At 40.7% G+C, this 27500-nt stretch overlaps 2 protein-coding genes across 2 annotated transcripts; one reads left to right on the forward strand and one right to left on the reverse strand.

The window, feature by feature from the left end:
• Positions 1-3083: 3083 nt before the first annotated feature.
• Positions 3084-6051, reverse strand: LOC135476713 (potassium voltage-gated channel subfamily D member 2-like). The gene is made up of 2 exons (XM_064756826.1): positions 5344-6051; positions 3084-3398 (listed from the first exon to the last, which is right to left on the reverse strand). Exons 1-2 carry the CDS (start codon positions 5848-5850, stop codon positions 3183-3185), a joined length of 723 nt encoding a protein of 240 aa, XP_064612896.1. The 5' UTR covers positions 5851-6051; the 3' UTR covers positions 3084-3182.
• An 8219-nt stretch (positions 6052-14270) lies between these two features.
• LOC135476785 (potassium voltage-gated channel subfamily B member 1-like) lies at positions 14271-25207 on the forward strand. Its single transcript, XM_064756917.1, has 2 exons — positions 14271-14891; positions 23926-25207. Exons 1-2 carry the CDS (start codon positions 14346-14348, stop codon positions 24787-24789), a joined length of 1410 nt encoding a protein of 469 aa, XP_064612987.1. The 5' UTR covers positions 14271-14345; the 3' UTR covers positions 24790-25207.
• The last annotated feature ends 2293 nt before the right edge of the window (positions 25208-27500 follow it).

A 27500-nucleotide genomic window follows, 5' to 3' on the forward strand; every position in this document is an offset into this window, starting at 1 on the left:
TACAGATATTTAATGCCTTTAATACCTAATTAAGTGTTTTATTTTGAGTGAACAAGAGAACATTTAAAATACATCTACGAACAGTTGACTTTGTACGCGTTCTGTGGCGTGGACAAAATCAATGTAAATTGTTACATTTTCCAGTCATGTGCGTGTATACCATTGAAAGCAAATGACCTGGTGATTTTCTGTTTGCTATTTACTTGATTGGAATTTGAAGTCATAATCATAATCTAGACTTAAAACCATAGAGCGGGAGAGAGTTGAAAGGCTGTGGGGTGAATGATACTTTTAGAATTATGGGACAGGACGGCATGGCCTGGAGACAGAGTTCGAATCCAAACATGATGATGCATGCCATGAATTATGAAGACGAAATTGGTTTTCGTTATTCCCAAAGCGAACATCCATTGCATTTTACTTAAGTAGGACGCAAGCGGTTTTAATTCTTCCATATTCAACACTGTTAAATTCACTGAAAATAATGACAGGATGACAGGAATTCCTTAATCAATCCGTCAAAGTGTTCCTTTGGCACATGTACAAAGACGCGCGTTGTATTACTAGTGTAGTGTCCCTTATAAGGTGCAAAACTTCATCCGGCGAGTTTCTCTGCAAATGATAAGACGACACGACACAGCTAATTATTCTCGTCACAGTATTCGACAAATATTAAAGGGTACATTAAAGGTTTAGGTGGATAAACAGGAATGGCGACAGAATCATTATAAACGTAATTGTTCATCTTTATTATCAGTGTCAAAATAAACGAATGTCTCAAGAAACATCAAACGCAAGCAACCAACCATTTAAAGGCACTTAAATCATAAACAGCGCATATCAGGTCAAAAAATTCCTGTCGGAAGCGTCCGCTACGGGGGCGGGAGACCCAGGGTCAAATCTGGGTCAGGTCACACCTAAGACCTTAAAAGAGAAAGTTCTAGCTTCCTCGCTTGGCGTTCAGCATTAAGGGGAAAGTGAAACGACTGGTTGACCCGTATCAGTATAATGGCTCGGGCGGGGCGGATTACTTGCCTTCGGTAAGTCGTCTCAGTGAAGCACCACTAGATAAAAGCAGTGGAATTCCGTCCTGCAACAAGAAGGCACATTACACGTACGTGCATCAGATGGACTCCATCGTCGCGGAATGGCTGAAAAAAAAAGTTAAGTACGACGTTAAACCCCAAACACTCACTCACTCAAAATTCCCTCTCACATGGTATACGAGAGTTTAAAAATCAATACATTCAAGGATAAATTTCCTCTGAATTATATCAAGCAGTCATCCACGATAAAAAGTTTAGTTCGCCAACGTTTCAGATACAAAACACCGTTGATGCATGTGCATCATGATAACGTGATTTAACAAAATTGTTCAATTTGAAAAATCGACGAGCAACCAGTAAACCTCCACATCCGGAGTCTCAATAACGCCCAGTACATACAGGAGTTAACGAAGTGATTATGTTAAGTTTGCATTTCCCTTCAAGTCAATGTTTAGGACAATGGTGAATTGCAGTCGAAAATGTATCAATTATACAAAAGCTAAGTTGTACCTAGTATTTCAAGAGCGTAAGAGTCAGTCGAGCAAGAACCAGAGTCGCCATTTGCACGGAGAAAGATACTCTGTATAATATAGCCGGTTAGGGCAGACTTTCCTTACACAGTAATAATATGTTCGCCTCTGAGCACTTGCTCTATTGTCAAACACCAGCCACAGGCTGCACACATGTAACATAACGATTCGTCAACAGGTTGACACCTGCGAAACTCTCCTGACTATCTTATACTGGAAAATGTAGACACGCCATCGAGCAGCATCTAAAGCAGTTGGTTATTGATTCACTCATGTCAAGGCCGTACACTCAGTATACCCAGTCATTGACATCTTTGTTATATGTCTGTGTGACTCTTGTTATATGTCTGTGTGACTCTTTGCCAGGCGGCCAAATGTTCTTTGCCAATCGAGAATCCGCTGGTAACAAATGCATATACGACACAAAGCAGAATATTAAAGGCACGCCGAGTTCGTGATAAAATCATTTATCTTTTTCTGGATGTATGCACCTGCAATAATTCGCCTAATGCACAAGGCAATGCTTTGGACCTAGGAAACAATTACATCATTATATCAGGCTGAAAAGACGCACTCCTGCATAGACTGTTATATACATATGGGGAAAATGCCTCCAGAGATCCAATGTTGCAAAGCAAGCCTCAGTGTTATTTATTTATTGATGTATTTATTCGGTGTTTTATGCCGTGTCCTACTCAATAATGTTTCACTTATACTTATATATTCACTATATACGACCAGCATTATGGTGGGAGGAAACCGGGCAGAATCCGGGGGGAAACCACGACCATCCGTAGGTTACTTCATACCTAGGACCGCAGAGGAAGCCAACATGCGCTTCCCAATGTTAAACAATAACATATGCAATGACATGATGTGTAATACAAGTATACGACTTGGTTAATCCCTTTCTATACATGCAGCTTTCGACAGCTTTTTCGGACTTTCTCAATAGCCGATAATATATATACAGTTTCCTAATTACAAGTCTCCTTTGTGTTGTTATCATCAGCTGATGGTTGTACCTTACTATCAGCTATTATATTCTTTTGGTTACCCCTTGCTCGGAAGCCATAGTACAAATCGAAGTTGCTAGCAATGATTGGAATTGGAAGCCCGATAATCACCAGACCGGAAATGGCACAGAAAGCGGCAATGATGTAACCAAGCGTGCTGACTGGGTAAAAATCTCCGTAGCCCACCGTGGACATGGTGATGATCGCCCACCAGAAACCTCGGAAGGCGCTGTCAAAGTTTTGATTTTCTCCCACCTCGACGCCGTAAATAAGAAAGCCGTACAGCAGAACTCCTATAGAGATGAAGACACCTAACAACAGCAGCTCTCTAAAACTAGCCTTCAAGACGTACAGTAATATGCGGATTCCCTGAAAGTAGCACGCCAGACGGAAAATGCGGAAGAGCCGAGTGACTGTGAAGATCTGGACAATGACGATGACGACATTGTTCTGTTTAGCGACATCTACCAGAAATTCAAATCCGAAGAGGATGACAAGGGTCGAGCATCCACCCGGGAATGAGGAAGACCAAATCACTGTAAAACAGAACGATGTGAGTAACACTCGTTTACGAGGGATGGAGAACACTCTCAGAAAAAGTCAACGGTGAAAAACACGAGACAGCATATGTCTACAACGGTCACAGTGAACAAGAAGTTCTCTGAGTATTTCAACTTCGGCGTCCGTCCACATTGAGTTGTTTTGATCAAAGTTTTGGAATAGCCTCGCTTTGCCTGAGGAAGAGTCGTCAGAGCGTAGCACAAGATTGACGTCATCAAAAGTATCACAGATACGACTGCCCACATCTGAAAAACAAAGAAAGTCAAAAAAAGGTTATTGTTGTAGGGCTTCCCGCCTTCCTCAAAATTATTACATAATGATATAACACCAATAACCTTTATCGAGGGAGGAAACCTAGCGCTGCCCTTTTTGAAACAAACGTACTAAACAGTACTTAGAGAGGAACTTCCTGACACAGACAGCAGTATCCGAGCGAACGTTGACTGGGTCAGAACGCTCGGTCTCCTAGGAGTCATTTTTCGGCAGCTGTAGTACACAAGAACCAGCATGGTGGAGAGATTCACTTAAATATATGCAAAAGCATTAGACGCTAGTTCTTTCCCTTTCCCACGAACTCAAAAGTAAAATATATATTCCGGAAAAAAGACTATCAACACGCGAAAGCTATATGTACATGGCTAGTATGCGTGAGTGAAATGCGATACAACTTCGTAGACTTGCTGGGTATACTGTTTCCCATTCGATTCGATGCGGTCGCTGTGAGTTCAAATCCAGTTCATGCTGTATTCCTCTTCGGCCGTACATGGGAAGGTGTGTCAGCCACCTGCGGATGGTCGTGTTTTCTCCCGGGGCTCTGCCCGGTTTCCATCCACCATTATGCTGGCCACCGTCGTATAAACGAAATATGCTTGAGCACGGCGATAGACGTTAATTCTTTCGAACGAACTCAAAAGTAAAATATATATTAAAGAAAAAAAGACCAACATTACGCGAAAATTACATGTACATGAGCAGTATTCGGGATTGAAATGCGATACAACTTCGTAGTTCATGCTGATTATTGCTGGATTTGGGCCTTTCAGTTGATGCTGTGTACATTAAAGTTTGTGTCAGTATAGAAGTCAGAAATAGTCAGAGACACACAGATTTAGGCTGGTTGGGTACAGCTAGGATTTCATTAACTGATGGCCTTTTGCTTATGTTAAAAATAGTTTAGATTAGGATGTGCGAGAGATCCATGTGACCAACAATTTTAGCAAATTTTCTTGGAACATTTCCAGACCGCAGTTCATAAGCATATGGCCTATATCGTATCGCATAACCGTGTACATCAGATAACAGGGGAACAGGGGAGTTAAATGTCCAAGAAATGTTCTACTGTATCATGTAACCTTTCAAAAATGTTAGGCAACTACAGCTGTATTGTCGGATTGTATTTACTATAACATGGGCGTCTGAAAAAAGTTCCCAAAAAAGTAATATACAGTTGACAAACGATGGAGAAAATTGAGGAGCTGAACTTTTGTGAACTCGAGAAGTTTCTACTAAGAATGTGTGACTTGTTCCTGTGGAACGGAGTGAGTGATGGGTAAATTAATGTCTACAGAGGTGGCCTAGCATTTTTCACAAGTCACGTGATAGACGAAGACTGTTTCTTTACCGTCAACGTGAAAATATTTCGAACTCGAAACTATCCTTTTGTTGGGGAGATGTTGTCCCATATATTTTCAGACGAATATTACCAGGTCAGTTCGAGAACTGGATTTGAACCTGCGATCTTACTGGTCAAAGGACAAACAGCTTCAGCGATAACGATACTTCAGTCGAGTACATTGCTATAAGAGAAGTTGCAGCCGGTTCTATGACTGATATACATATGTCAGATTTTTTACACCCTTTGTTACAGACGTTAGTTCTTAAAAGTAAGTGTTATCCAAAACCTTATAAATATGTATACATGTATGTTTCTTATTTAATATGGTCCATTCATTACACTCCAAAAATAATCTGTTACATGACCAGTGTAGTATGATATCTGAATGAAGGCAGAGTTCAGACTATAAAAACGTTTTGTTATTGAAGCAATATTTTGTAGTAGGCATATTTTGTAGCAACATAATATAGCCTAATATCACTTAGGAAACACAAGACTATGTTAGGTTAAATTGTTCAGTGTTTATAGGTTACAAAGGTAAATATCTATGCATTTAGTGATGATTTAGACTTTACCTTTGCAGGAATACTGGAAGTTGGGTTTTCTAGCATGAGCCAAAGGCGTTGTTTACAGGTGAGGGGCTTCCCAGTGTCTGTTGGTGTCGTTTCGGATAAGAACTTCAGGTGTTTGGTAAGTCGAGTTGTGCTTTCCATCTGCTCCTCAGCTCTGCAATAATTCCCCCAGCAACAGTCGCCTATCGTGTCCACGTCCAATTCCCAAAATTCCATTTCAGATTTGATGGTTTTCGTGCAGCAAGTCTCGCTAATGTGCAGCTCTCCCGTGCGATAAAACTGAAGGACATAGCTGAAGAAATTCGGATCTCTGTCAAAAAAGAACTCGCCTCTGTTGTTAATGAAAGTGGGGTCATCTTCCGAGATCTTGCTTAACTTCCCCACTCCTCTCTTCCTCAAAGTCTGTAACTTGGTCATAAAAATTGACCCCCCAACGTTGATGCGCAGGATGGTGTCGAGAGTGGAATCTTCAGATGACGGGACTACGGCAGACATAGCGGTAGCCTCCATGAGAACAGGGGAAGGTTGACAAGTCTCTCGGTTGTATTGCTCTGTTTCACTGAAAACAGTCTTTTACAAAACCCGTTCTCGCTTTGCATGCAACTGGTACTTTCCTGATTCCTGTGACAAACTCGTTAATGGATTGCTGTACGTACGATAAGACGGGCAGTTATTGTGAGATACTGTTCACCACATAGAACTTACACGCGTTAGTGTTATTTTGTTGCTACACCAACTCGGAGGTACAGCTGCCCTGTAAAGCGGTGAGACCGACTCGGTAATAACACCCCTCCGCAGTAGGAAAACGACAACAACATCGGTTGCTTTTTATGACAGAAAAACCGGATTTCTGGCCATTCTTCCGTAAATAAAGCCTAGGTCGAGGGTCAAGTTATCCCGTCTCCATTCGGTAGCCTGGTTATTAGCCAGTCCCACTGTACTTTCAATGAGGTTCAGTGACCCGAAACATCTAAAGGTATATGTGTGGGAAGATCTTGTCGTCTATTGATCAGCTCAGTAGGTAACAAGGTATTACACCTCACACCTCAACAGTGTCCTGCCTCACGCAAACTCTCCTAACTACATCAATTGCTGACAATCTAATTGCATTGCCTGTCACTCCAGCGTTGATGTGTTTGATATGCATGCACGGCACTGGGTGACGTCGCCGTCTTTTTCCTGTGCTATTATCGGGAATATCCTTCTCACTGGATAAGGGTTGGGTCCTCGCCTTTCCCTTTGAAGCGAGCTGCCTTTCTAGCTTTTGCTCTAGTCCTGATCGCCCGAGGTCCCCGAATGAGCCGGGCATACCATGTGGCGGACGAGAGGCGATGTATTGCTATGTATAATTCCGATATTCCCGTACTCCGCCTGTGTACCACGGCTTTAGGCGACAGGCTCACAGCTCGTCAGTCCGTTCCACGTTGCAATTCTTTTATGACGCACGGTGCTCTACTGTGCGTATCGGCCTACTTAAGGGATCATTTGCAATTTACTTTTAAAAAGGACTGATCTCATGCAGCCTACATGTACAATGGGTGAACCGATTAAAAAAACAACACTTACATTTCATACACACTGTATAAACGGATTTGATTGGCCGAGCGTACTAGTTGTTCCTCCAAGAGACCCAGACAACACCACAGTATACATGACATAACAGTAATTCCTGTCTTTAGTTCTGAAATAGCCACACTGTGCTTGTGTTCTTGGTGAACCAAAGAACACATTTATAGATTGCTATTCTGGACAGCGTCCAAAAATGAATAATAAATCTTGTTGCATTAGATATAATCCCATCGGTTACACATAAGCGCATATATTTCGTCTCTTGCATTGTTTAATTATTACATTCAAATACGGTCGCTGTGAGTTCAAGTCCAATTCATGTTGGCTTCCTCTCTAACCCTACATGGGGGGACTGCCCAGTTTCCTCCCACCATTATGCTCGCCGACGTCGCATAAGTGAAATATGGCGTAAAACACCAATCAAATAAATAAATCAATCAATAAACTATTGTCAGTACAAGACAAATACACATCAAAATGAGGACATTGATGGAACATGTGCACACATATTAACACGACAGTGGTGGTTAGTATAGTGTAATGTTATAGATAAAAATGTACTTAGCTGCTCTAATTATTCTCAAATTGTCTTTACATTTTGGTTAGCAAGGAGTTCGACTCGGATTCACCATCGTTGCCTTGCAGTACATGAAGAGTAAGTTTCGCGACAAATCGTCATCGCTATGAACAATACACTCCGCAGCTTTGACTTGAAGTACATTATGTAGGAAAAATTTTCCTGTGATGAATGATCCCTTAGAACTGTGTCAGTTAAGATATCAATAAACCAGCGCTAATTCCCTCGAGTATCAGCTGTGGCGATCTCCCACAGCAGTCGTGCCCACCCATCCATTCCTGTTTACGAGATATTCAGTAGAATAGGCGCATGCTCTACATGATCTGCGAGGCACATGTGACCCAGACTATAACGAATGTCACAGGCCTACAAATACGTTTACCACAATTCCCAGCAGCACCATGGAAGGCCGTGCAGCTATTAATACGTGAATGTCAAAGATGAACAGTGTCAACAAGCATCATCAGACAATGACACTGTCGTTAGGCACTGTCTGCTATCTACGAAATCCGACGACAAAATTCATTCAAACTGGAGTGGAGACAAGTTAATGGAATAGGGAAGCTAATGTGCGTGATAATTGAAGAAGAAATGTTAACGCGAGATCTCGTGTAATTTGGCGATTCCTAGTTTGCGAATGTGGAACACCATTGTGTGACAATCGCTGTGTAGATGATGCTCTCAGATCTGAGGTCAAGAAGGGTAACCTGACACCATCAAATGAGTCAGTGAGGTGGAATTTTGACAACTGTATGAAATGATTTAGATACAATTTCAATGGCTAACGATGCATAGAAATTCAATGTACGATATCATATATAGCAATAAAACAATACCTTGGTTAATAAATGTAGTTGCATAAACATATATACTTGTTTTAGCACAACACATTGTGCATCTGTGAACGTTCTGGCGTGATATAAACTACAATCTAAATTCAATCCTCCTGAATGCTTTGTCACAAAGGTAAAATTACTTTCAGTCTTCCTGAACATCATAATTTCAACCCTCTTGAATATATTGTTTTACTATCTATCGCTTTACGGCACTCAACACCCAGCATGTTTTGCACAAACGTTACACTGGTCTAATACCCCGCAATTCCATTGGGTTTTTAAAAAAATTTTGTCTGTTTTTTTTACTGTATAGTGCCTACTATATAGTGCCTGCGTGCTGTTTGTTATTCGTCTCTCACATGGCAACTGAAGGTTATTCAAAAATAAAGATTTACTTGAATAATGTGCTGTTACAATATTGTAGCCAACAGCCATTTGAAGAGCAGAGGCCCGAAAAACGCGGAGACAACAGTGAACAGACCTGGGATGTCTAATCTAGTTCAATGTAACTACAAAAAGAACTTAGAACGGTCTCAACCAGACTTCTAAATACAAGATGTTTATTGCACCAGGCTGATACAGCAGTTGCGTTGGAATGTTACAAATTTCAAGCACTATAAAAACCAAACTTTCTACTGTTTCTGGAATATTTCTCAACCTTTTGGGTAGACCCGGAATATTCCACAAAGATATTTCTGACATAAGACAAAAGTTTAAATCTCATCACAAGGGTCAATATTCGGCGCAGAAAATAAAGATTTTGACACACTTGCCATAAGGTGACACTGATTAGATCGTCCAAATGAACATTTCTCTCCGCCAATCCTCGCCCCACACCTCAAAATGCTCTAATATCGTATTTCATATTTTGGCTAATATCAAATACAGGTGAAATTTGACTATGTTTAAAGCAGAGGTAAGGTGTAGACTGAAAACAAAACCTAACTCACCGACGGTTGACTGGCTTTGGGGAGATGTAAAACTGTGGGATAGAGAAAATCGAAAATACATTTGGTTCTTGTGGAGAGTTAAAATTTTAGTCTGGGGAGAACGAAATTAATGTGAAGACTGATTAGCTTTTGTGAAGAGCTAAATTTGATAGATGTGAAATGCACAAACTTGTTAATTAGCTTTTTACCTTAGAGGTACATGTGCTAAACACATGTGACTGAGGAATAAAAAAGATATTCACTACGAAAGGTAATTAGACTTGAGGTGCAGAAAAAACAAAGATCCTGAGAGGGTTAATCAACTTTGGACGGCCGGTAACATTTAAGTGTTGAAAATACCATATAACAGTTTATACGTTTTCAGATGTACATACGTGTAACAGCGTTAAGGATTCTCGTTTGAGAGTTCAGGCGTGTCATTCAAATGCCGTATTTAACAGTTACGGGAAAGTGCACGCTATTTCCTCGCATGTCAGCAAACAATTTACCCTGGTGTGAACTGAATAATTATCCCCGTGTGCACATGTACACCCGCTTTGAAGATAGTCGATCATATCTTAACGAAACAGCTGGCGAGATGACACATGCGCATATCACCGAATAGCCGATTATGTTTTGCGTTGAACAACGGAGTGCCAAAACCTCTTATAACCTTCTGTATACACATATAGCTTGCTTCCAATTCGAGTTTTTCTTTCTGTCTGTTATCAGTGTTTTGCGTTGCTGTGAGATCTACTGTTGCTGCTTTCGTTATTAAAATTTTCTGTGATTTGTAAATACTGCAGCTATTGTCTCTCACAGTGTAACCCTGTGTTTGATTTAGTGCGCTTGATTTATAATGTATTGCGTATATTCTCAGGTGGGAGGTAAATATATGTATACTTAATGCTTAGATGTAGGCAATGTTGAAAGAGGTATCTGACTGGTGCTAAACTGAAGATCCCTGCCTGCACGGGTTTTATAAATGACTTGTAGAGAAAGGCAGTGTGGAAATGTAGAATTACCCTGGCCCTAGGCATGTTGTCAACCTTGGTTTTAAATGTCTTACATATACATATTAAAAGAAAGAAAAACCTGAATTCAGTCCTACAGAAAACTGATATGCTATAGTTCCTATAGAAACAAAGATTATTACTTGATTTTGCAATTTTGTCTTGAAGAAACTATAGATTGCAACAGTTTCGACAGGGGAGATAGGAAATCCTGCGTGAATGCATTTATTACTGGTCACAACTGGCATCGCACCAAACAATTCTAAGGGCTGGCGAACCTAAAATGGTACAGGTTTTCTATCTCACACACCAGTCATTCACGACTGTCCATTTCAAACGTTTGAGTACGCACAAAAAATTTAAGTCTGTTGTTTGAGTAATGCTAGAATGTATTCTGATGTTGCAGCAGATTGTTCTGACAAATATAGCACACATGTTGTATTGATTCAACATAAATTTTCTATTAGAACCACACGATAATACATTGTATGTTGAATATGAGAGAACGTTGTGTTATAATAACAGAATACATTCTGGTATCACTCAGACAACAGGCTGTTTCCTAAAATTAATAGCTTAATTATTAGAATTATTAAATACGTGTGTAAAGTTGTCTGACGTTTCAGGGAGTTTCAGTCACAATAAGATAAGAAAAATGTGGACGGGGAAAAATTAGAAACAGGGGTCAAACGTCGACATGGGGGCATAGGGCAACTTTACGTAACCTGCACTTAAAAGTTGGGACAAATAATACGAGTTCTGGAACTCCGAATGGAGAAATCTCCTCCAAGAAATTCATTCACGATTGTAACAGCGTGATATCCTAAAGCCTGTATAAATCTCGCCGATTGTAATTACGTATTACCTCACTTCAACTCACACAATGCATGTATGGTGTTATTACCGAATCGGTTTGTTGTCCGCACATGTTTGTTTGACCGTTATATACCTTGGGCGGTTTACCTAGAATTACATAACCCGTGTCTGGAGCGTTGTGGTTATTGGTGAACCGACCATCCGACAATTACAGTTTGACAGTGACACTTGAATGTGACCGATGTCCCCTAGTAGGGGGCCATTATTCTCAGATGCTACAATCTAAGAATTTACATGACCAGTTAAAATAAAACCCGAAGGCAAGGAGCGAATTCCACCGGTGGCGTTAGACCATTTGTCAACTATCAGTGTCGTCGCTGCTCTGGTTTTTACTTGTCATGCATACGGTTGTCTTTTTCTCTTGGTGGCACTATTCTATCAATAACGACCACAAGGCTGCTTCGGGTAGCTTTACATGAAGAGATTGTGATCAATTGCCTTCGCCGACTACACGCGCGGCTCTTGATGAAGATTGTTCCTTCCTTTAACGCCCGGTTTGAACCCGAAGTGGAAAGTTCCATTAAAATACTTTTCTGGTTAACGCCGATCTTCGTATTGTAAATTAAAAATACAACGTCTTACTTCAACCAAAATTTATTGATAACCTTGTTACCCTCTCTTAAATTTGATGTCCACGAAATATTTATCGGCGCTTTGACCAAATATTGTTGTTCTTATTTTGAAATTTACACTTCTCTGGGGACGATTTTCCACTTTACCATATATCCGGTTTATTGGCAAACGATATAACGTATTTAAAACAGCAAGAGTGCTGTTTGTTTTATACCTGTGAACTGGGAAAAGAAATGTTTTCTTTGATGTTCTTAATGGCAGGTGTCTCCACAATTAAATCGTTAGTACACAGACACAAAACAAGCTGTAGTCAAGCCCAGAACAGAATACCTCTGTCAAATGGATCTAACATAGAGGGCACTGTGATGTGTCGACAGAACTCTTCCATCAGTAGCAGTGTATAATGGTTATAGCCCTGTAGTCCCCGGTTTTTATGTGTTGGGTGTTACTTATCCGCTCAATTGAAACTAACTATAGATTCCCTTTAAATGTAAATCCCTAACCTGTAAACCTGATCGTAGACCCAAAAATAGCTGTTTCATGTACAATATGCACACCCATTACCCGGGATGGCCACGCCACTTAGAGTGATGATAAACACACTGCGACGTGTAATTAAAACTCACTATGCACTAATTGTTTGTGTAGAATGGAGACAATATTAGGACAATGTCCGAATACAGAAAATATGAGTGCTTGATTGCTTATAGGGGTGGTTGGGAGGTGGGCATTCACGCCGTTTTGAACATTGTTTCGGTAATGTCATGCCAATGTCTCGGTTTATCCCGTTATGTAGATGACGTATTCATCTTCACAACTGAATACCTGTTCCCTCTGTGATGATTCATCCGTCTGTCACGGTGTGTCTGTACATTTCCAGTTGACGTATTCATCTTCACAACTGAATACCTGTTCCATCTGTGATGATTCATACGTCTGTCACGGCGTGTCTGTACATTTCCAGTTGACGTATTCATCTTCACAACTGAATACCTGTTCCCTCTGTGATGATTCATACGTCTGTCACGGCGTGTCTGTACATTTCCAGTTGACGTATTCATCTTCACAACTGAATACCTGTACTACTTTTCATCATTTAAACTTTTTTCTGCATAAAGGGTATCGATCTACAGGACAGAAGTCAACGAACAACATATACAGTTGGAGAATAATTTCAAAACAATAAATCTGCCCAGAACATAAGACGTGATATGAAAATCTTATGGAATGAACTAAATTCTAGAATTCCACAGAATTTCACAGAAAGACATACGCTGTTGACATATGTATAAAAAGTATAATTAGAAAAATACACACTGATGAATGCAGCATTTTGTTTGTTTGTTAGATTTGCTTTACGCCAGAATTATGGCGAGAAAAAACCGGGCAGAGCCCGGGGAACTGAGTATTCTGTATACATAATGAGTCAAGTTTTAAATAGAAGTTAAACAAAAGTTGCACATACACCGTATGTGAAAATGACGATAACATATTATATACTTTATGCCGTTAGCATCAAATGCTCTTTGATCCTTATCAAATTCCGACATATACTTATATAAAAGTGCAAGTGAATGAATTACTTTTGTGAACTGCATTAAAAAGGTTGTCGTCTCTGGGGGCGTTCAGCCAGCACCGTCCATGGGAGGCAAATAAAACTGAATCTAATGTGGAACATAATAATCTGAATCGAGTTCGATGGTAAATACAGTGGTGGTAAGATATCTTAATTGTGAGAGATTTACGCAAGTTATAAAAAGACATTAATATATCTTAATATTATGTGATATGGCTTCAGTCCAGATGGGAGCTCGCAAGGTAAAATGGGTCTGCACTTAACTGGCTAATAAGACATTAGTTGCAAGCATAAAGACGCTTGACACGAGTCTATTACTTATTTCTTTTACAGCAAGGGTTGTAACCTTGTTTTTTTTTTTGTACTGTGTAACTTAAGATTCTTATCTTATTTCTGTACCTGTGATTGCCAATTTACATCGTTTTCAGGACTGTATTTCACTTTCGCTCTGGCTGTATTACAAACAAAAAGAAAAGGCAACCCAAAACAGGAGGACACTTTAATAGCCTATTGAGACCCTGGCGTTCTCCTCACTACAGTTGAAGACACTTTGCCTAAGTATTTACAACATATGAGCGTATTCTGTCTGGTGTAAACATAAGCCTGACCCAGGCACATGTTAATCCCGGCGACCTATATTAACTATCTAGCATTCGGTATGATCCGGGGTAGTGGATACAAGCGTGAAGGGTGGCGTTTGAAATTCAATAGGGTTCCGATGAATCAATACTGGTAAGGTCTATGTAATGAATGTGACTTAAAGAATTTAATTCGTTGGCCGAAAGGGTACAGATTCAGTTGTTATTGTGGAAAACCCGAGTTTTCTAGGCGGGAAGTAGTATGTTTAGTTGACCGTGGAGGACACGCTGTGCTAACGGACTAAGGCAGCGCGCTGCGCACTGAATGAAACTCTATTGTCAGCAGAGGCACACAAACGCGTCTCTAGAAGTTCTCGGCCGAGGCAGTGCCCGCGCTTAATACACGTAGGCCTACATCTTTATGATCTTGGGACAGCGTGCAATGAAACAAGACGTGTAACCGTTCTCAGTTCTCAGTATGACAGACGGTGACACCACACAGAATCCCCAACCAATCGACCTCAGCGATGTGAGCGGGAATGAGGAGAATTCAGGGAAAACTGTATTAGCAGACGACACTCTTATTACTCTAAACGTCGGTGGTCGCGTTACCCTAACGCGCTCGGCCACACTGAAGGCAGCTGGGGTGGGAAGGTTAGCTAATCTCTCCCCTCAGGACGAGAGCTATCTGCCTCACAGCGGACAATATTTCTTCGACAGAGATCCGGAATTTTTCTCTCAAATCATTCGGTTTTATAGGACCGGAGAGCTTCACATTCCGGAAAACTACTGTTCCCGTGTGGTAAGAGAAGAGTTGGCTTTTTGGCAGCTTTCGGAGACTTGGATTGGGGATTGCTGCTGGAGGAACTACTCTCGCAAATCACAACAAATTGAAGTCGACGACAGTCTAGCAAAACAGTTTGCTCGCATATCGACAAGACCTATAAATGACCCTGGCAGTCAAAGCATTAGATCTACGATCTGGAACATTTTGGAGTGTCCCTCGTCATCACTTGCTGCTAAGGTAATATATGCTTCTATACCGCCTACGCATATGCATTCCAGTGCGATTTTTCAGTACATACTTACTTATATACTGTAATATTCATCACTAACCAAAGAGATGAAGCCAGCTTAGGGATGCCCAGACAGAAAAGCTCACGTCAAGCGACCTGCTTTTCTGAATACTGAAAATAATGTACGTAAAGTGTCCGAATAATTCTAAACACATCTACCTGTACTTTTATCATATAAAGTAATGGCTGTGCAGATATACAGGTTTCAGTCTATGCTTCAACCTTATAGAACTGTTTATATTCTGTTCGACCTACATCCTTCAGGCAAAAGATAGAAGAGGGCGGGGGCACAGTCATGGGATAAAAAACAGGTGTGCCCATGCCTTCCTATGTACTGTATACGCTTATCAGTTGAGCTGTTCATATTCAGAAGGTACTGACGCCTTAGAGCAAGGTTGACAGCGCCAGTGGTAGCTTCTTAATACCCACACGTTTTAACCTCACATAAGTTAGGCTATTCTTAGGAAAGTAATAAAATATAAGTAATACTAGTGTCAATATGTAAGTATGTTAATATCAAGAAAGAGATAAATACTCTCTGTCGCCTTATGTTAGGCCCTGTGATGCTTTTCGCTGAATTTGGGATCTTTTTGTGGGTGAATTGCTGACACTTATATACCACTTATTGAAGTCAACGAACAGACACACAATAATCAACGATAGTAGCTTTGTCCAAGCTCTATCACATATATTGCAAACAAGAAAGTAACGCAATTGTTGAACCAAACGTGTTTTTATCTTCTCAGAGCTTAAGTTATGTTCACGGACAACTTGCTTCGTTTTGATAAACGACCCACACTCATGTAAATACCTGACGGTAATAGCTCCATACAGCTTTTTGTTATGCAACGTGTCTGTTTACATACCACAAGGTAGTTGGTTACAGTCATTCAGGTATAAAAACAAATATTAACACGAACAGTTGGGAGCTGCAATTTGCTTTGTTCAATGTACGTGTTTAATGAGTCGGAGTCACAAAACTGAGCAGGTGGGCGAAGTTTTCTGTGTGAATAAATAGCTCTGGCATTATGCCACCTCGATGGTATTTCAACCATACTTTTGCAATAAAGAAATCAAACAAAGTATACAAAAAGACTAAAACAAAAAATAAACAAACATCAATAACAACAATAACAAAATAAACATATTTATTTGATAACATATTATACAAAAGTAGGCCGACAGTCTTTAAATACTGAGACACAATCACCATTGAGCAGAATCTTTGTCGAATATCGGCAACTTTTCTGTATGCTAGAGTCATATGAAGCAGACATCTGCGAATTTCCCGGTAAAATATTTCTGTTGCAAAGCATCAACCGAGAGCATGTTAACTCAGTGGCATCGAAACCAGTAGGGTGGCCGTACCATTTTCAAAAAAAAACGTAAAAAAGCAAAAAAAAAAAAAATAATACAAAAAATCAAGTAACCAAGTCGAACGAATTTAATGGCGACCAACAAAATGAAGGCCCATGTACATACATGTATACTGTAGGCTGTTAAGCACATACAACAACAATGGATCAATGTAAAGAATAAAACCCCAGTAGTCTAGCATCCCAATTTTCTTGGGCCCAGGCGGCCCCTAGGCCCACGCCTTTTGTACTGAGATAATCGACCGATGGCATACAACTTTCAAATGGCTTCCTGTGCAATTACATCCTGTAACTACATGGGTGTTATTTTCGTCGGTACCAGCTTATACTACGCTGTCAATAAAAACCGTATTGGTGATGTTCACGTGTTAAATTTTGTATTTTTTCAAATTGGAAAATAAATTTAATATGCTTTCATTTTTAGCGAAATTACGCGATGAGTACACGAAAATGTGAGTGTCAGATCATAAATAAATCATAACTTAACCGTAACTCATTCGTCCATGATACCTGGTCACAAGTGGGCTTTTATCTCAGAATTTGGCGTTAACATCATGTACTGTCTATGTCCGTTTTAGAGTATATAGATAGTTGTACTTAAGTTTTTTTTTCTGGCAGCGCGATGTATGATAATGCGTGAAGATAGTTTAACGTGTATCCGTATATGTGGACTTGAGGTCAGAAAAGTCTGTTATACTAGTTAATCATGCCAAGGCGAAGCGAAGGCCAAACCATGTTTAGGAGAAATTCCGGACCGCTAAGAGATTCTTTGTATGTATTAGTGTAAGTATGCACAATGAATGCTTGGAGTCTTACGTCGTTTGACGATCGGGAGTCATAAGGTGTAGACAGACATGATTATTTGCAATTATCTCGATAATGTGTGGTGGTTAAACTTATAGCAGTGTGAAAAGAAGAAGATTGTCACAGGCCTGCGTTGAAAAGTAACCTGGTAATTTTGTTAAGTATTGCACTAAGTGATATTTTATCAATAAATTCACAATATTGGCAGTTTACGTGATCAACAAATATATGTACGTGGTCTTTTTGTAGTGGTCAATACGAAGCTATCTCCCTTGGCTGTATAGTGTTGAGGAGAAAAGATCTCATCACTCCGACACAAAGTCCATTTTTTTGCTACTTGTAATTGTTTAGCATACTTCTCACAGTGCATTCACCACTCACTACACCCCCTCCCCCCACTCACATACACACACTCCTGCCACCAATGGTAACTTTTGTAAAAAAAAGACATCATGAACAAGGCCAAGGTCACAGAGGTGACGGTCTTCAGGCAGAAAGTGATGTTAGAAAAAATAACAAAAATTCGGCGTCAAGCCTGCTCACATTCATATATACATACATAATTCCCCATCTATTATACAAAGTATGGAAAATTTAGTTCCAAGAAAAAGTTAACGTTTCATATTTAAATGAAATATGATTGTGGATCCGCGCGAGGGCATGTAAATATTGAGGCTAATCCAAAACAACAACAGGTGTGTTATAAATGGTCGAAAGGTCAAACTTGTGGTCTTGCGGTAGCACTAATGTATACATACAGCGATATGGAGTGGCAAATAGGCTGTGAGGAGATTGGCACATAGGCTGTGAGGAGATTGGCACATAGGCTGTGAGGAGAGTGGCACATAGGCTGTGAGGAGATTGGCACATAGGCTGATGAGATTGGCACATAGGCTGTGAGGAGAGTGGCACATATGCTGTGAGGAGAGTGGTACATATGCTGTGAGGAGAGCGGCACATAGGCTGTGAGGAGAGTGGCACATAGGCTGTGAGGAGAGTGGCACATAGGCTGTGAGGAGATTGGCACATAGGCTGATGAGATTGGCACATAGGCTGTGAGGAGAGTGGCACATAGGCTGTGAGGAGATTGGCACATAGGCTGAGGAGATTGGCGCATAGGCTGAGGAGAGTGGCACATAGGCTGTGAGGAGATTGGCACATAGGCTGTGAGGAGATTGGCACATAGGCTGTGAGGAGAGTGGCACATAGGCTGTGAGGAGATTGGCACATAGGCTGTGAGGAGAGTGGCACATAGGCTGTGAGGAGATTGGCACATAGGCTGTGAGGAGATTGGCACATAGGCTGTGAGGAGATTGGCACATAGGCTGAGGAGATTGGCGCATAGACTGAGGAGAGTGGCACATAGGCTGTGAGGAGATTGGCACATAGGCTGTGAGGAGATTGGCACATAGGCTGTGAGGAGATGAGATTGGCACATAGGCTGAGGAGATTGGCACATAGGCTGTGAGGAGATTGACACATAGGCTGTGGGGAGAGTGGCACATATGCTGTGAGGAGATTGGCACATAGGCTGTGAGGAGATTGGCACATAGGCTGTGAGGAGAGTGGCACATATGCTGTGAGGAGATTGGCACATAGGCTGTGAGGAGAGTGGCACATAGGCTGTGAGGAGAGTGGCACATATGCTGTGAGGAGATTGGCACATAGGCTGTGAGGAGATTGGCACATAGGCTGTGAGGAGATTGGCACATAGGCTGAGATTGGCACATAGGCTGTGAGGAGTTTGGCACAGAAGAATATGCATAATTGTGTTTAATTATTTTAATCGATCAATCACTTACATAGAACTTTGTGCCTTTTTTCATATGCTAATTTACCCTACATTGCTGGCTGTCGCGTTACATCATAATCGAAAAGCTTAAAATAAATCATCTCGCTAATAATTTAAAGATGGCAGTGGGATATTTGCTGGTTATAGTGAAAATACGCCATTTATCAGTTACCTACATCTTACAACCCACCCTGTTAGCCTGGCCAATGTAGGGCGATAAATAAAAAAAAAACTAACGATAGAGTATCATCATCAGTAATCCAGAAAATAATAGTAAAATGTGTATAGAATGAGTACTAACGATACAGTTGAATCAAGTGGATGTAAGGGTACACACTTTTGCCGAACAATCAAAGTTGTTTACATTAGAAGAAAAAGGTGTCGTGTCTTTTTATTTCCCTGTCATAAATTATTTAAAAACCGTTGGCCTATATCATATAATATAGTTCTTAATATATACAAATGAATTATATGTACATACGATTTTCTACATTGTTATCAGTATATTGTGGTTTTTGATTTTTAACTAAGGTTTGGTTTTTTTATAAAGTGGTTTTAAATATGTTGGTCTATTTTGGTTTTAGGTTTTCTCCATTTTATTGAAAACCGTTCACTGGCTCCTGTTTTAAACCTGTTCTCGCCACGAAATGGCTGCAAAATTGCCGATGTGGCGTTAAGCCACAATCGTTCATTCGTTCATTCATTCGTTTTCCTGTCTCTCTCTGGATTTACCAGCAAGGATTTAATCACGTGGTGTGATTATGTACGGCCTATGTATAATGTTCTAGGGTCGTTCTGATTTGATTATCTGCGGTACCTTGGTAAGTCAACTGTGAAATTTAATAGCTACCGTTTATTTTATATGATACATGGTCATTCTTGGTTAGTGAAGCAAGAACAATTAACACTGTTAACTCATGCAATATAGCATTTCGGCTTAACTAAGATTAAAAATGTCTGCAAAAAAACATATTTTATTTTTGATTGTCTGGCAATAATAACATTACTTATAAGAAAGGCACATTGATTTATTTGCTTAACCCAGTACTCGGGATTATTATAAGATGGCCGTAAATTTTATGGATGTGGGAAACCGGAGTGTTCGGCAAAAACCATCTACTTATGATCCAGAAATAATCACTAATTAAAATCTCGGCTTGCCTTGTGATCAAATTTACCGTCCACAGTGAGGAATGGCAGTCCTTTGTATTGAGAGAAAACCGCTTTTCAGCAATAATGAGCCACGATAGCCAAGATAACGGGCTAAAGTAATAAGGTCAAGTGAGGAGTTCGTGTCCCGCATCTAAAACTGTACCGTGCACGTATGGAAAGCCGTGGGTGGTACCTGGGTTGGAGTTCAAAAACGAACGAACTCCGGATGTTTTATAAAACACCTTCCCTAATTAACAATGGCATAGTGAAAAAAATGAAATGAATTTTAAAAAAGCTTAAAAAAGAAAGGAAAAAAGACACCAGGGGGAGGAGGATTTACACTTTGACAGGAGTTTATGTCCAAGCTGTTCACACTTCCTACATTACAGCAGAAAACGCACTTCCATGACTCCCTTAGTTCCCTGTTTCCAGTCGCCACGACTGCGATATCGGTGGTGTTAATAGTCGAGGTGGAGGTGGTGTTGATAGGCGAGGTGGAGGTGGTGTTGATAGGCGAGCTGGAGGTGGTGTTGATAGGCGAGCTGGAGGTGGTGTTGATAGGCGAGCTGGAGGTGGTGTTACTAGTCGAGGTGGAGGTGGTGTTGATAGGCGAGCTGGAGATGGTGTTGATAGGCGAGCTAGAGGTGGTTGTTGATAGGCGAGCTGGAGGTGATGGAGGAGGTGGTGGAGTGGGTGGTGACTAAGGTCTGAGGTAATATACTGTGATTGTTCAGACGTGAATCTCTTACAGTGCCGTTTCTACAACTGAACCTTTTAAAAAAGATATATTTATGTACAAACACCCACAGGGATAGATTTCTGCATGGAGCTCAGAGTTTGCAGTGTACGATTTGTTTAATGATTTCATATTTCACCCATGCATGAGGTCCATAGTAATGGAAGGAATTATCAATTAAGGGTGTCGTGTCAATAACCAGATACAACTGTTTAAAGCGTTTCATCTGTTAACATTGACATCATTTACACCTGATCGATGGAGTAACATGGAAAGAATATTTCCCTTAACACTGTAATATTTTATAAAAGTGTTTTTATCAGCGGCAGTAAATTGCTGTATTGTCCGTGTGATTTGGACTAAATGAAAAATCTGTCCATACCCTCTAGAGCTTTGGTTAGAGTGTGTACACAAGCATTTTGGGATGTGTGTTATAATGTGGGTAGAATTTTCTCTGTGGTCGGTGATATAACCACACATGAAGCATAACGCATAGATAAATAATAAATGGCCCCGCACTGTTTGACACGGGAACGATTTTTAGTTGGCGTAAATAAAATAATGGGTTTGTATTAGTTGTCGATGAAATGTTGTTTCAGAAATAAATAATTTGCCGGTTCAGAAATAAAGTAAAAAGCATCTTTGTGCTCGTCTTGGATATATATGTGCTGTAAAGCTGCATGTTACAAACCACGTTGAGTGGGTAGTGCACTAACGTAGCACAATTATATCGCTCTGAGTTCAAATCCAGCTCATGCTGGCTTCCTCTCCGGTCCTGCGTGTGAAGGTCTGCCCTTAACTTGTTGATGGTTGTGGTTCCCTTGAGTGTGTTTAGTTTCCTCATCCTTACTCCTGCTGGCAACCCTCGTATAAGGGTAACATTCTTAAGTACGGCGTAAACACCAATTAATAAATAAATATATACCACACGCGCATTAACAAACTTAAACTGCCCCGTACTGACAGTATTTTAGTTAGTCTGAATTTTATTTGGGTTAAACGTGCCTTATGACGTATTTTTGTGTCATGTAACACTGGGGCTCTGTCTTGAAGCAGTGGGAACCGCTACGGTGGCCTAATGGCTAGAGCGTCCGCCTCGAAGCCGGGATCAAACCCGGGTCGGGTTATATCAAAGACTTTAAAAAGCCTGACGCTGTCTCGCCTGGAGTTCAGCGCTGAAAGGCTAGAGGAAAGAGAAGGACTGGTTTTCTTGGTGTCATTATAATGTGACTGGATGGGGGTGTCATATCTGGTGTTTTCGGCATGATTCTTAAGTGACGACATCACATTGGTGACATGGTCAATTCCTTCCACAAAAAGTCACAGTACATGTACACACACCTAATGACTCGTCGTCACATGACTGAAAAATTATTATGACGCTAAACCCCCAACAGTCAGTCATTCATTCTTTCCTGAAGCAGACCATACTCCATGCAGCACGCCAACAGCGGTGCGTCACAGGAATGCCATGTTATAAACACCAAGCTTCATAACTAAAACAGCCATAGAATACAGATGCCGCGCCAATCAGTTCTTGACCTATATCTTTAAGTTAAAACGATTGCAAGAATATATGCCAATTAAAAAAAAATGAAGGCGCACATGTTCTCTAGTATGCAGTGGACCATATTAGTCGAGGACAAATTCATAACTGTAGATTGATATTCAGTTAATATGCAAGCATTCCCTTTATCCAATGACAATTTTGTTTAAACATTGCGCCTCGTTCAAATGTCAGTCTACTACGTGTGCAGGCTTTACTTGTAAAGGTGATGTCCCAGAAAACTCATAGTGAAGAAGACGTGTGACCAGTTGCCCGCTAAAACACTGCCGTTGTTTTGCTCTCGAAGCTGTAATTGTGTTATGTTTTATTGTATTTTACATTACATTTCTCCACGGTCCCGGATAATATAGAAAACAAAACACCTTTCTGGTGGATTTCAGCATCTACGTTTATTAAGGACGGCAGTATTGGTGAGAATGTTAACGCCCTTATCAAGAGAATGACATTTATTGATATCACCTTTGACGTTCCATCACCAAAGTGCCGTTGAAGTAGCTAAGGACGTTAGCACATTTTCGTGACGGGAACAGGGGTAATGGGTAGACTGAGTGAATGCACATAGCTTGGATAAAGCTTACTCACCCCCCCCCCCCCCCCGCTCCCACCCCTTACATTAAACCAAATTCGAACAAATGACAACTTTTTTCAAAGTACTAGTATTAGTGGAAAATGAAATTAAAACACTCGGCTATTGAATTCACGCCACGCGATGTGCTAACCAATCGTACCAGGTTGACGGTTTTCGGGCGCCCAATCTTACCGAACCTGGACGTAGTACAGGCTGACGGTCCTCTAACGTACATGATTGTGTACTATTAAGAGGAGACCTGGCTTTCTGTGGAATATATATATAAAGTGGACGCTACGATCCAATGCTCGAACTTGGTCTAGAATAGGTCGTATTTCAAACATTTTTGTAGCTTTTAATTCACAATATCCAACCGTTTTATATGCCCGGAAAACTGTTATCACAGTTCACCACAGGCAAAAAACGACCATAAATAATAACGTCGAAAATGAACTGAACAGTGCAAATCTCAAACTTGATCTGTAACTTCTTCATGTCATTGTTAATTTTTTTTTTACCAAGGCTTAATTCTATGCGATGAACAGCTTTTTCAAAAGTCTGGAAAAGTGATTTGTTACTGACTGACAACACCGATAGCTGTAACATCAGTCACTTAGTTCATAACTCTCCTTTACGGCGTAAATCACCAATCAAATAAATAAATAAATAAATCCTTTCATAACAGGTGGAGCGTTATAGAACTCTCACTGGATCACCCGGCTGAAGCCTAGTTGTGTCCTCAAACTGATCGATACTTGGCCAACAAGGTTGCAGGCTCGAACTGACAAGGACAGTGAGTTGCTACCAGCATGGATAGATATGGTGGGCTAGATAAATGGAAACAATCAAATGCATCAAGCAAACAAGCAGTTTGTAGGTCAGTCAATTTATCAGTCAATCGATCAGTCAACCATATATGTCCACATGCACAATGGATACTGTTAACTTGTGCTGTGTTTAACCTATTTCGTGTTGCTCTTGTTGTAGGTATGGACGATACTCTCTGTGTCTCTGATACTCGTCTCCGTTCTCTGTTACTCGCTGGCCACTTTACCTCGAGTCCGTCAGTTGTACAAGATTAAGCGGCCACCTGCTAACGAAACTGAGCGGGAGATCCTGGACAGCGCTGGTCGATTTCTCACCATAGTTATCTCCCTTGATCTGGCCTGCCTGGCAATCTTCACGATCGAATTCGTCTTACGCCTGTACTCTGCTCCTCGAATGACCGTAGTCATCAAAACATTCATGTTTGGATGCGACCTTCTCTACCTCATCCCGGGCTTGGCGATGGACATTTTTATTCTCTCCGGGCACCATTACGAACTGATAACCAGTGCAAAGGTCGGTATGGTCCTACTGCACGTTATCACCATCTCGCGACTTTTCCGGGTTTTTCGCCTGGCCTGGACTTTCAGGGGCATGCGCATACTTATTTACGTCCTGAAAGCCAGTCTCCGCGAACTGGGCGTACTCGCTATCTTCCTCTTCACCGGTACTATGTTCTTCGGTTTCCTGATCTACAGCGCCGAGGTCGCAGGGAACGAAACCTTCGACAGTGCTTTTCGCGGGTTCTGGTGGGCCATTATCACCATGACAACTGTGGGCTACGGTGACGCGTACCCTGTTTCCATTGCGGGTTATATCATAGCGGCTTTCTGTGCGATTTCCGGTCTGATCTTACTGGCCTTACCCATCCCCATCATCGCCAGCAATTTCCACCTCTACTATGGCTTCCAAGAGCGAGAATATTTAAAGGAATCAAAATTGGACGTTTGTCTGGAAGACAATGGACAGGGATTGCCCGTCTTACCCACGTGTGGAAAATACACGAAGAAAGAGGATTCAATGTGAAAGGTTCAATAAAGGTTAACAAACTGATATCTGGTGCTAGATATAAAGTGCTGACTACTGGCTACTTACTGAAGCGCGGTTGTAATGTAGCAGTTGGAAAAAGGCAATTGGCATTTCAAGAATTCAAGTTCCAAGTTTCTCCCCGTAGTCTTTGGGGAAACCGACAATTAACTGTAACACCCACCGTGGTGGAACGATACTGTGACATTTGCCCCTAACCACAACTTCCAAACAACGGTCACCCACATTCCATTCTCGCGAACGTCACACTTTATGGCCGTTCCGTATTCTGGCTTGTCACTAACTTTTAGCAATGTAGTTTATTCACCGCTCTCCCTGCCTCTGTGGCCTTAGTGACAATAACGATCGTCATTTGATAAAATTCTAATGGACTTCATATGGTTTGCAATATTTTTGAACGAACAACGATGTGCAAATCCTGATAAGGCTGTTAATGGTTCGATATTTTCACAGAATAAAAATAAAAACAATGTGTTTTGTAGTTTCTTTAATTCTATGATTGTTTCATATTGGGTATGGATTTTGAGATTCTGAATTCTCCACTGATCTAAAGACTTTTGAGACAGTTATTGGTATGCAGAATATGCATAGAACTGCAGGTGTGTGCATGAGATGCCTTCCGTCATACCAGCATACTATGAACTCATTCTTCAGGGGAAAATCCGTGGCCACACTCAGGGAATGTTCACCAGTTACTTGCCCAGCGGTGGATAGTTATTTCGGGCATTCCTGTTTAATTCACGCATACACTGACGTACGTATATGAGTATATATGAATTCGAATGGATCAGTCGTATTGTGAGGAAGTGATGCCACCTGGCACATATCATTATGATTGACACTCAGCTCAGCAGCCCTGATTTAAGAGTATACGAGGAAAAATTCATTTTATTTGTACCACATTAAACTCAAAAGAAGAATGTAGCACGTAAAGCAATACTTACGTAAGTAGGGCAATGCACCACTTCGTTACTAGCATTACATCATCGCTAATGCATTCAGTAATGGTTAAGTGGGGAAGCAGTTTATTTAAAGGAGAAGAAAACATAAAAATGTTGCCAATGTCAGATGAAAGAGCTTAAAAACTTATTTGCAAGTATGGTCTGTAATAAGTTTTCCCATTCTTTTTAGGCGAAAAGGATATTTGCAAATATTTTTATAAGGTGTGTATGTGGGAGCACATTTTGGTATTTTTCGTCGTTGCATAATAATGTTTTAAGTATGGATGTGATGCATGTCTAATAAGTTTATTTTAATGTAAAGTTGCTGTTTATATACAGACAGATACAATTTGGATAATATTTATGAATATATTAAAAATATAAACATGATCAAACACCAGGTTGAACGTATTGGTTAGCTGAAAAAACCAACTGGTAGTGTAAATATATTTATTAAACATATATTACATCCTCATTTTTAACATTATCACACAAAGACTATGTATACCAAAAGGTTGTCCCAAATACTCACCATACCAAAAATAATGTTTTCAAATGTCGTTTTCTCTTCACAGAAAAGTCGAAAAAAATATTGAAGACCACATTTTTGACAAATGAGCACTGCTCCGATGGTTACTGAACTGACTTATATACCACCGTCGCAAATGTCGCCCGGGTCAAAGCTGGAGGTTGAAGTAGCTCGCCTAATGCAGGGATTAGCATTAGCAGACATTTTTGAGGTCATTTTTCAATAGTTAACTGTTGAAAATGGCTATGTGGCGGCTGACAATTTTACATCTACATGGTACGTAATTGCATTCAAATGATGCTTTTTCACCCCAGTGTTAATATATATCATGTTCATAGTTGATAAGGCACCTAGTAGTGTGGGTAAATTGGGAATGGGTTCTTCTATTTCTCTGTCTCAAACCCGTCTCAAAAATCCGAGGACTGGAAAATTTTTGCTTTTACTTTAGTCATAACTTTGCGCGCACCTATCTGGCTTGCTGGCACCTGCGGATAGTTTCCTCCAGGCCTTGTCCAATTTCCTCCAATCATAATGCTGGTTGTATAAGTGAAATATTCTTGAGTACCACGTAAAGCACAAACAGCATAAATAAAGAGCCTAGGTTTTATGTACAGAGGAGACGGTCCCCAACTTAGAACATACCTGGTTGACGGAACATGCAGTCATATTTTAATCACTGACACTGGCAATGGCACGCCAGTTAATGGTATCATTTATGCTCTGTTAGGCCTATCGCCTAAGTTTGTTTAACCTTCTAACCTATCTGACATCCAGACCATTATTGCGTTCATGTGTTCAAAAAGTTTCACAACAGTAGCTGGGGTGTACTAGAGGTTAAAGCTTCATGTCGCTCCACGTGGATTGAAGCTTCACAGGCTAATATTGGTACCTCGTCGTTAACACCTGAAAACATTCAGTCCCTCGGCTTGAGTAGTTTTCTATTAGTGACATACGATATATTCCAGTTAACATCACTGCAATTTTTACCTAATTCTGCTTAAGCCATGGTGTTACAGGAGACCTAAAATTTGCTTCTATTTTATTTATTTTTACGATCGATGTTTTAGGCCGTACTCAAAAATATTTTACTTCTACAACAGCGGCCATCATTGTATGGTGGGAGGAAATCTGGCAATGCCGGGGGGTGGGGTGGGGTGTGGGGGGGGGGGGGGGGGAGATCACAACCATCCGCAGGCTGCTAAAAGACCTTTCCACGTACG

This window comes from Liolophura sinensis, chromosome 10 (assembly GCF_032854445.1).
Source record: "Liolophura sinensis isolate JHLJ2023 chromosome 10, CUHK_Ljap_v2, whole genome shotgun sequence".
NCBI classification, from domain to species: Eukaryota; Metazoa; Mollusca; class Polyplacophora; order Chitonida; family Chitonidae; genus Liolophura; species Liolophura sinensis.

Bases quoted from the DNA above. Each gene is read 5' to 3' on its own strand.
- LOC135476713 (XM_064756826.1), bottom strand. From the start codon at position 5,850: ATGGAGGCTACCGCTATGTCTGCCGTAGTCCCGTCATCTGAAGATTCC. The intron at 3,399-5,343 runs GTAAAGTCTAAA...TTTGTTTTTCAG, and splicing joins CTTCCAGTATTCCTGCAAAG to ATGTGGGCAGTCGTATCTGT.
- LOC135476785 (XM_064756917.1), top strand. From the start codon at position 14,346: ATGACAGACGGTGACACCACACAGAATCCCCAACCAATCGACCTCAGC. The intron at 14,892-23,925 runs GTAATATATGCT...CTCTTGTTGTAG, and splicing joins CGTCATCACTTGCTGCTAAG to GTATGGACGATACTCTCTGT.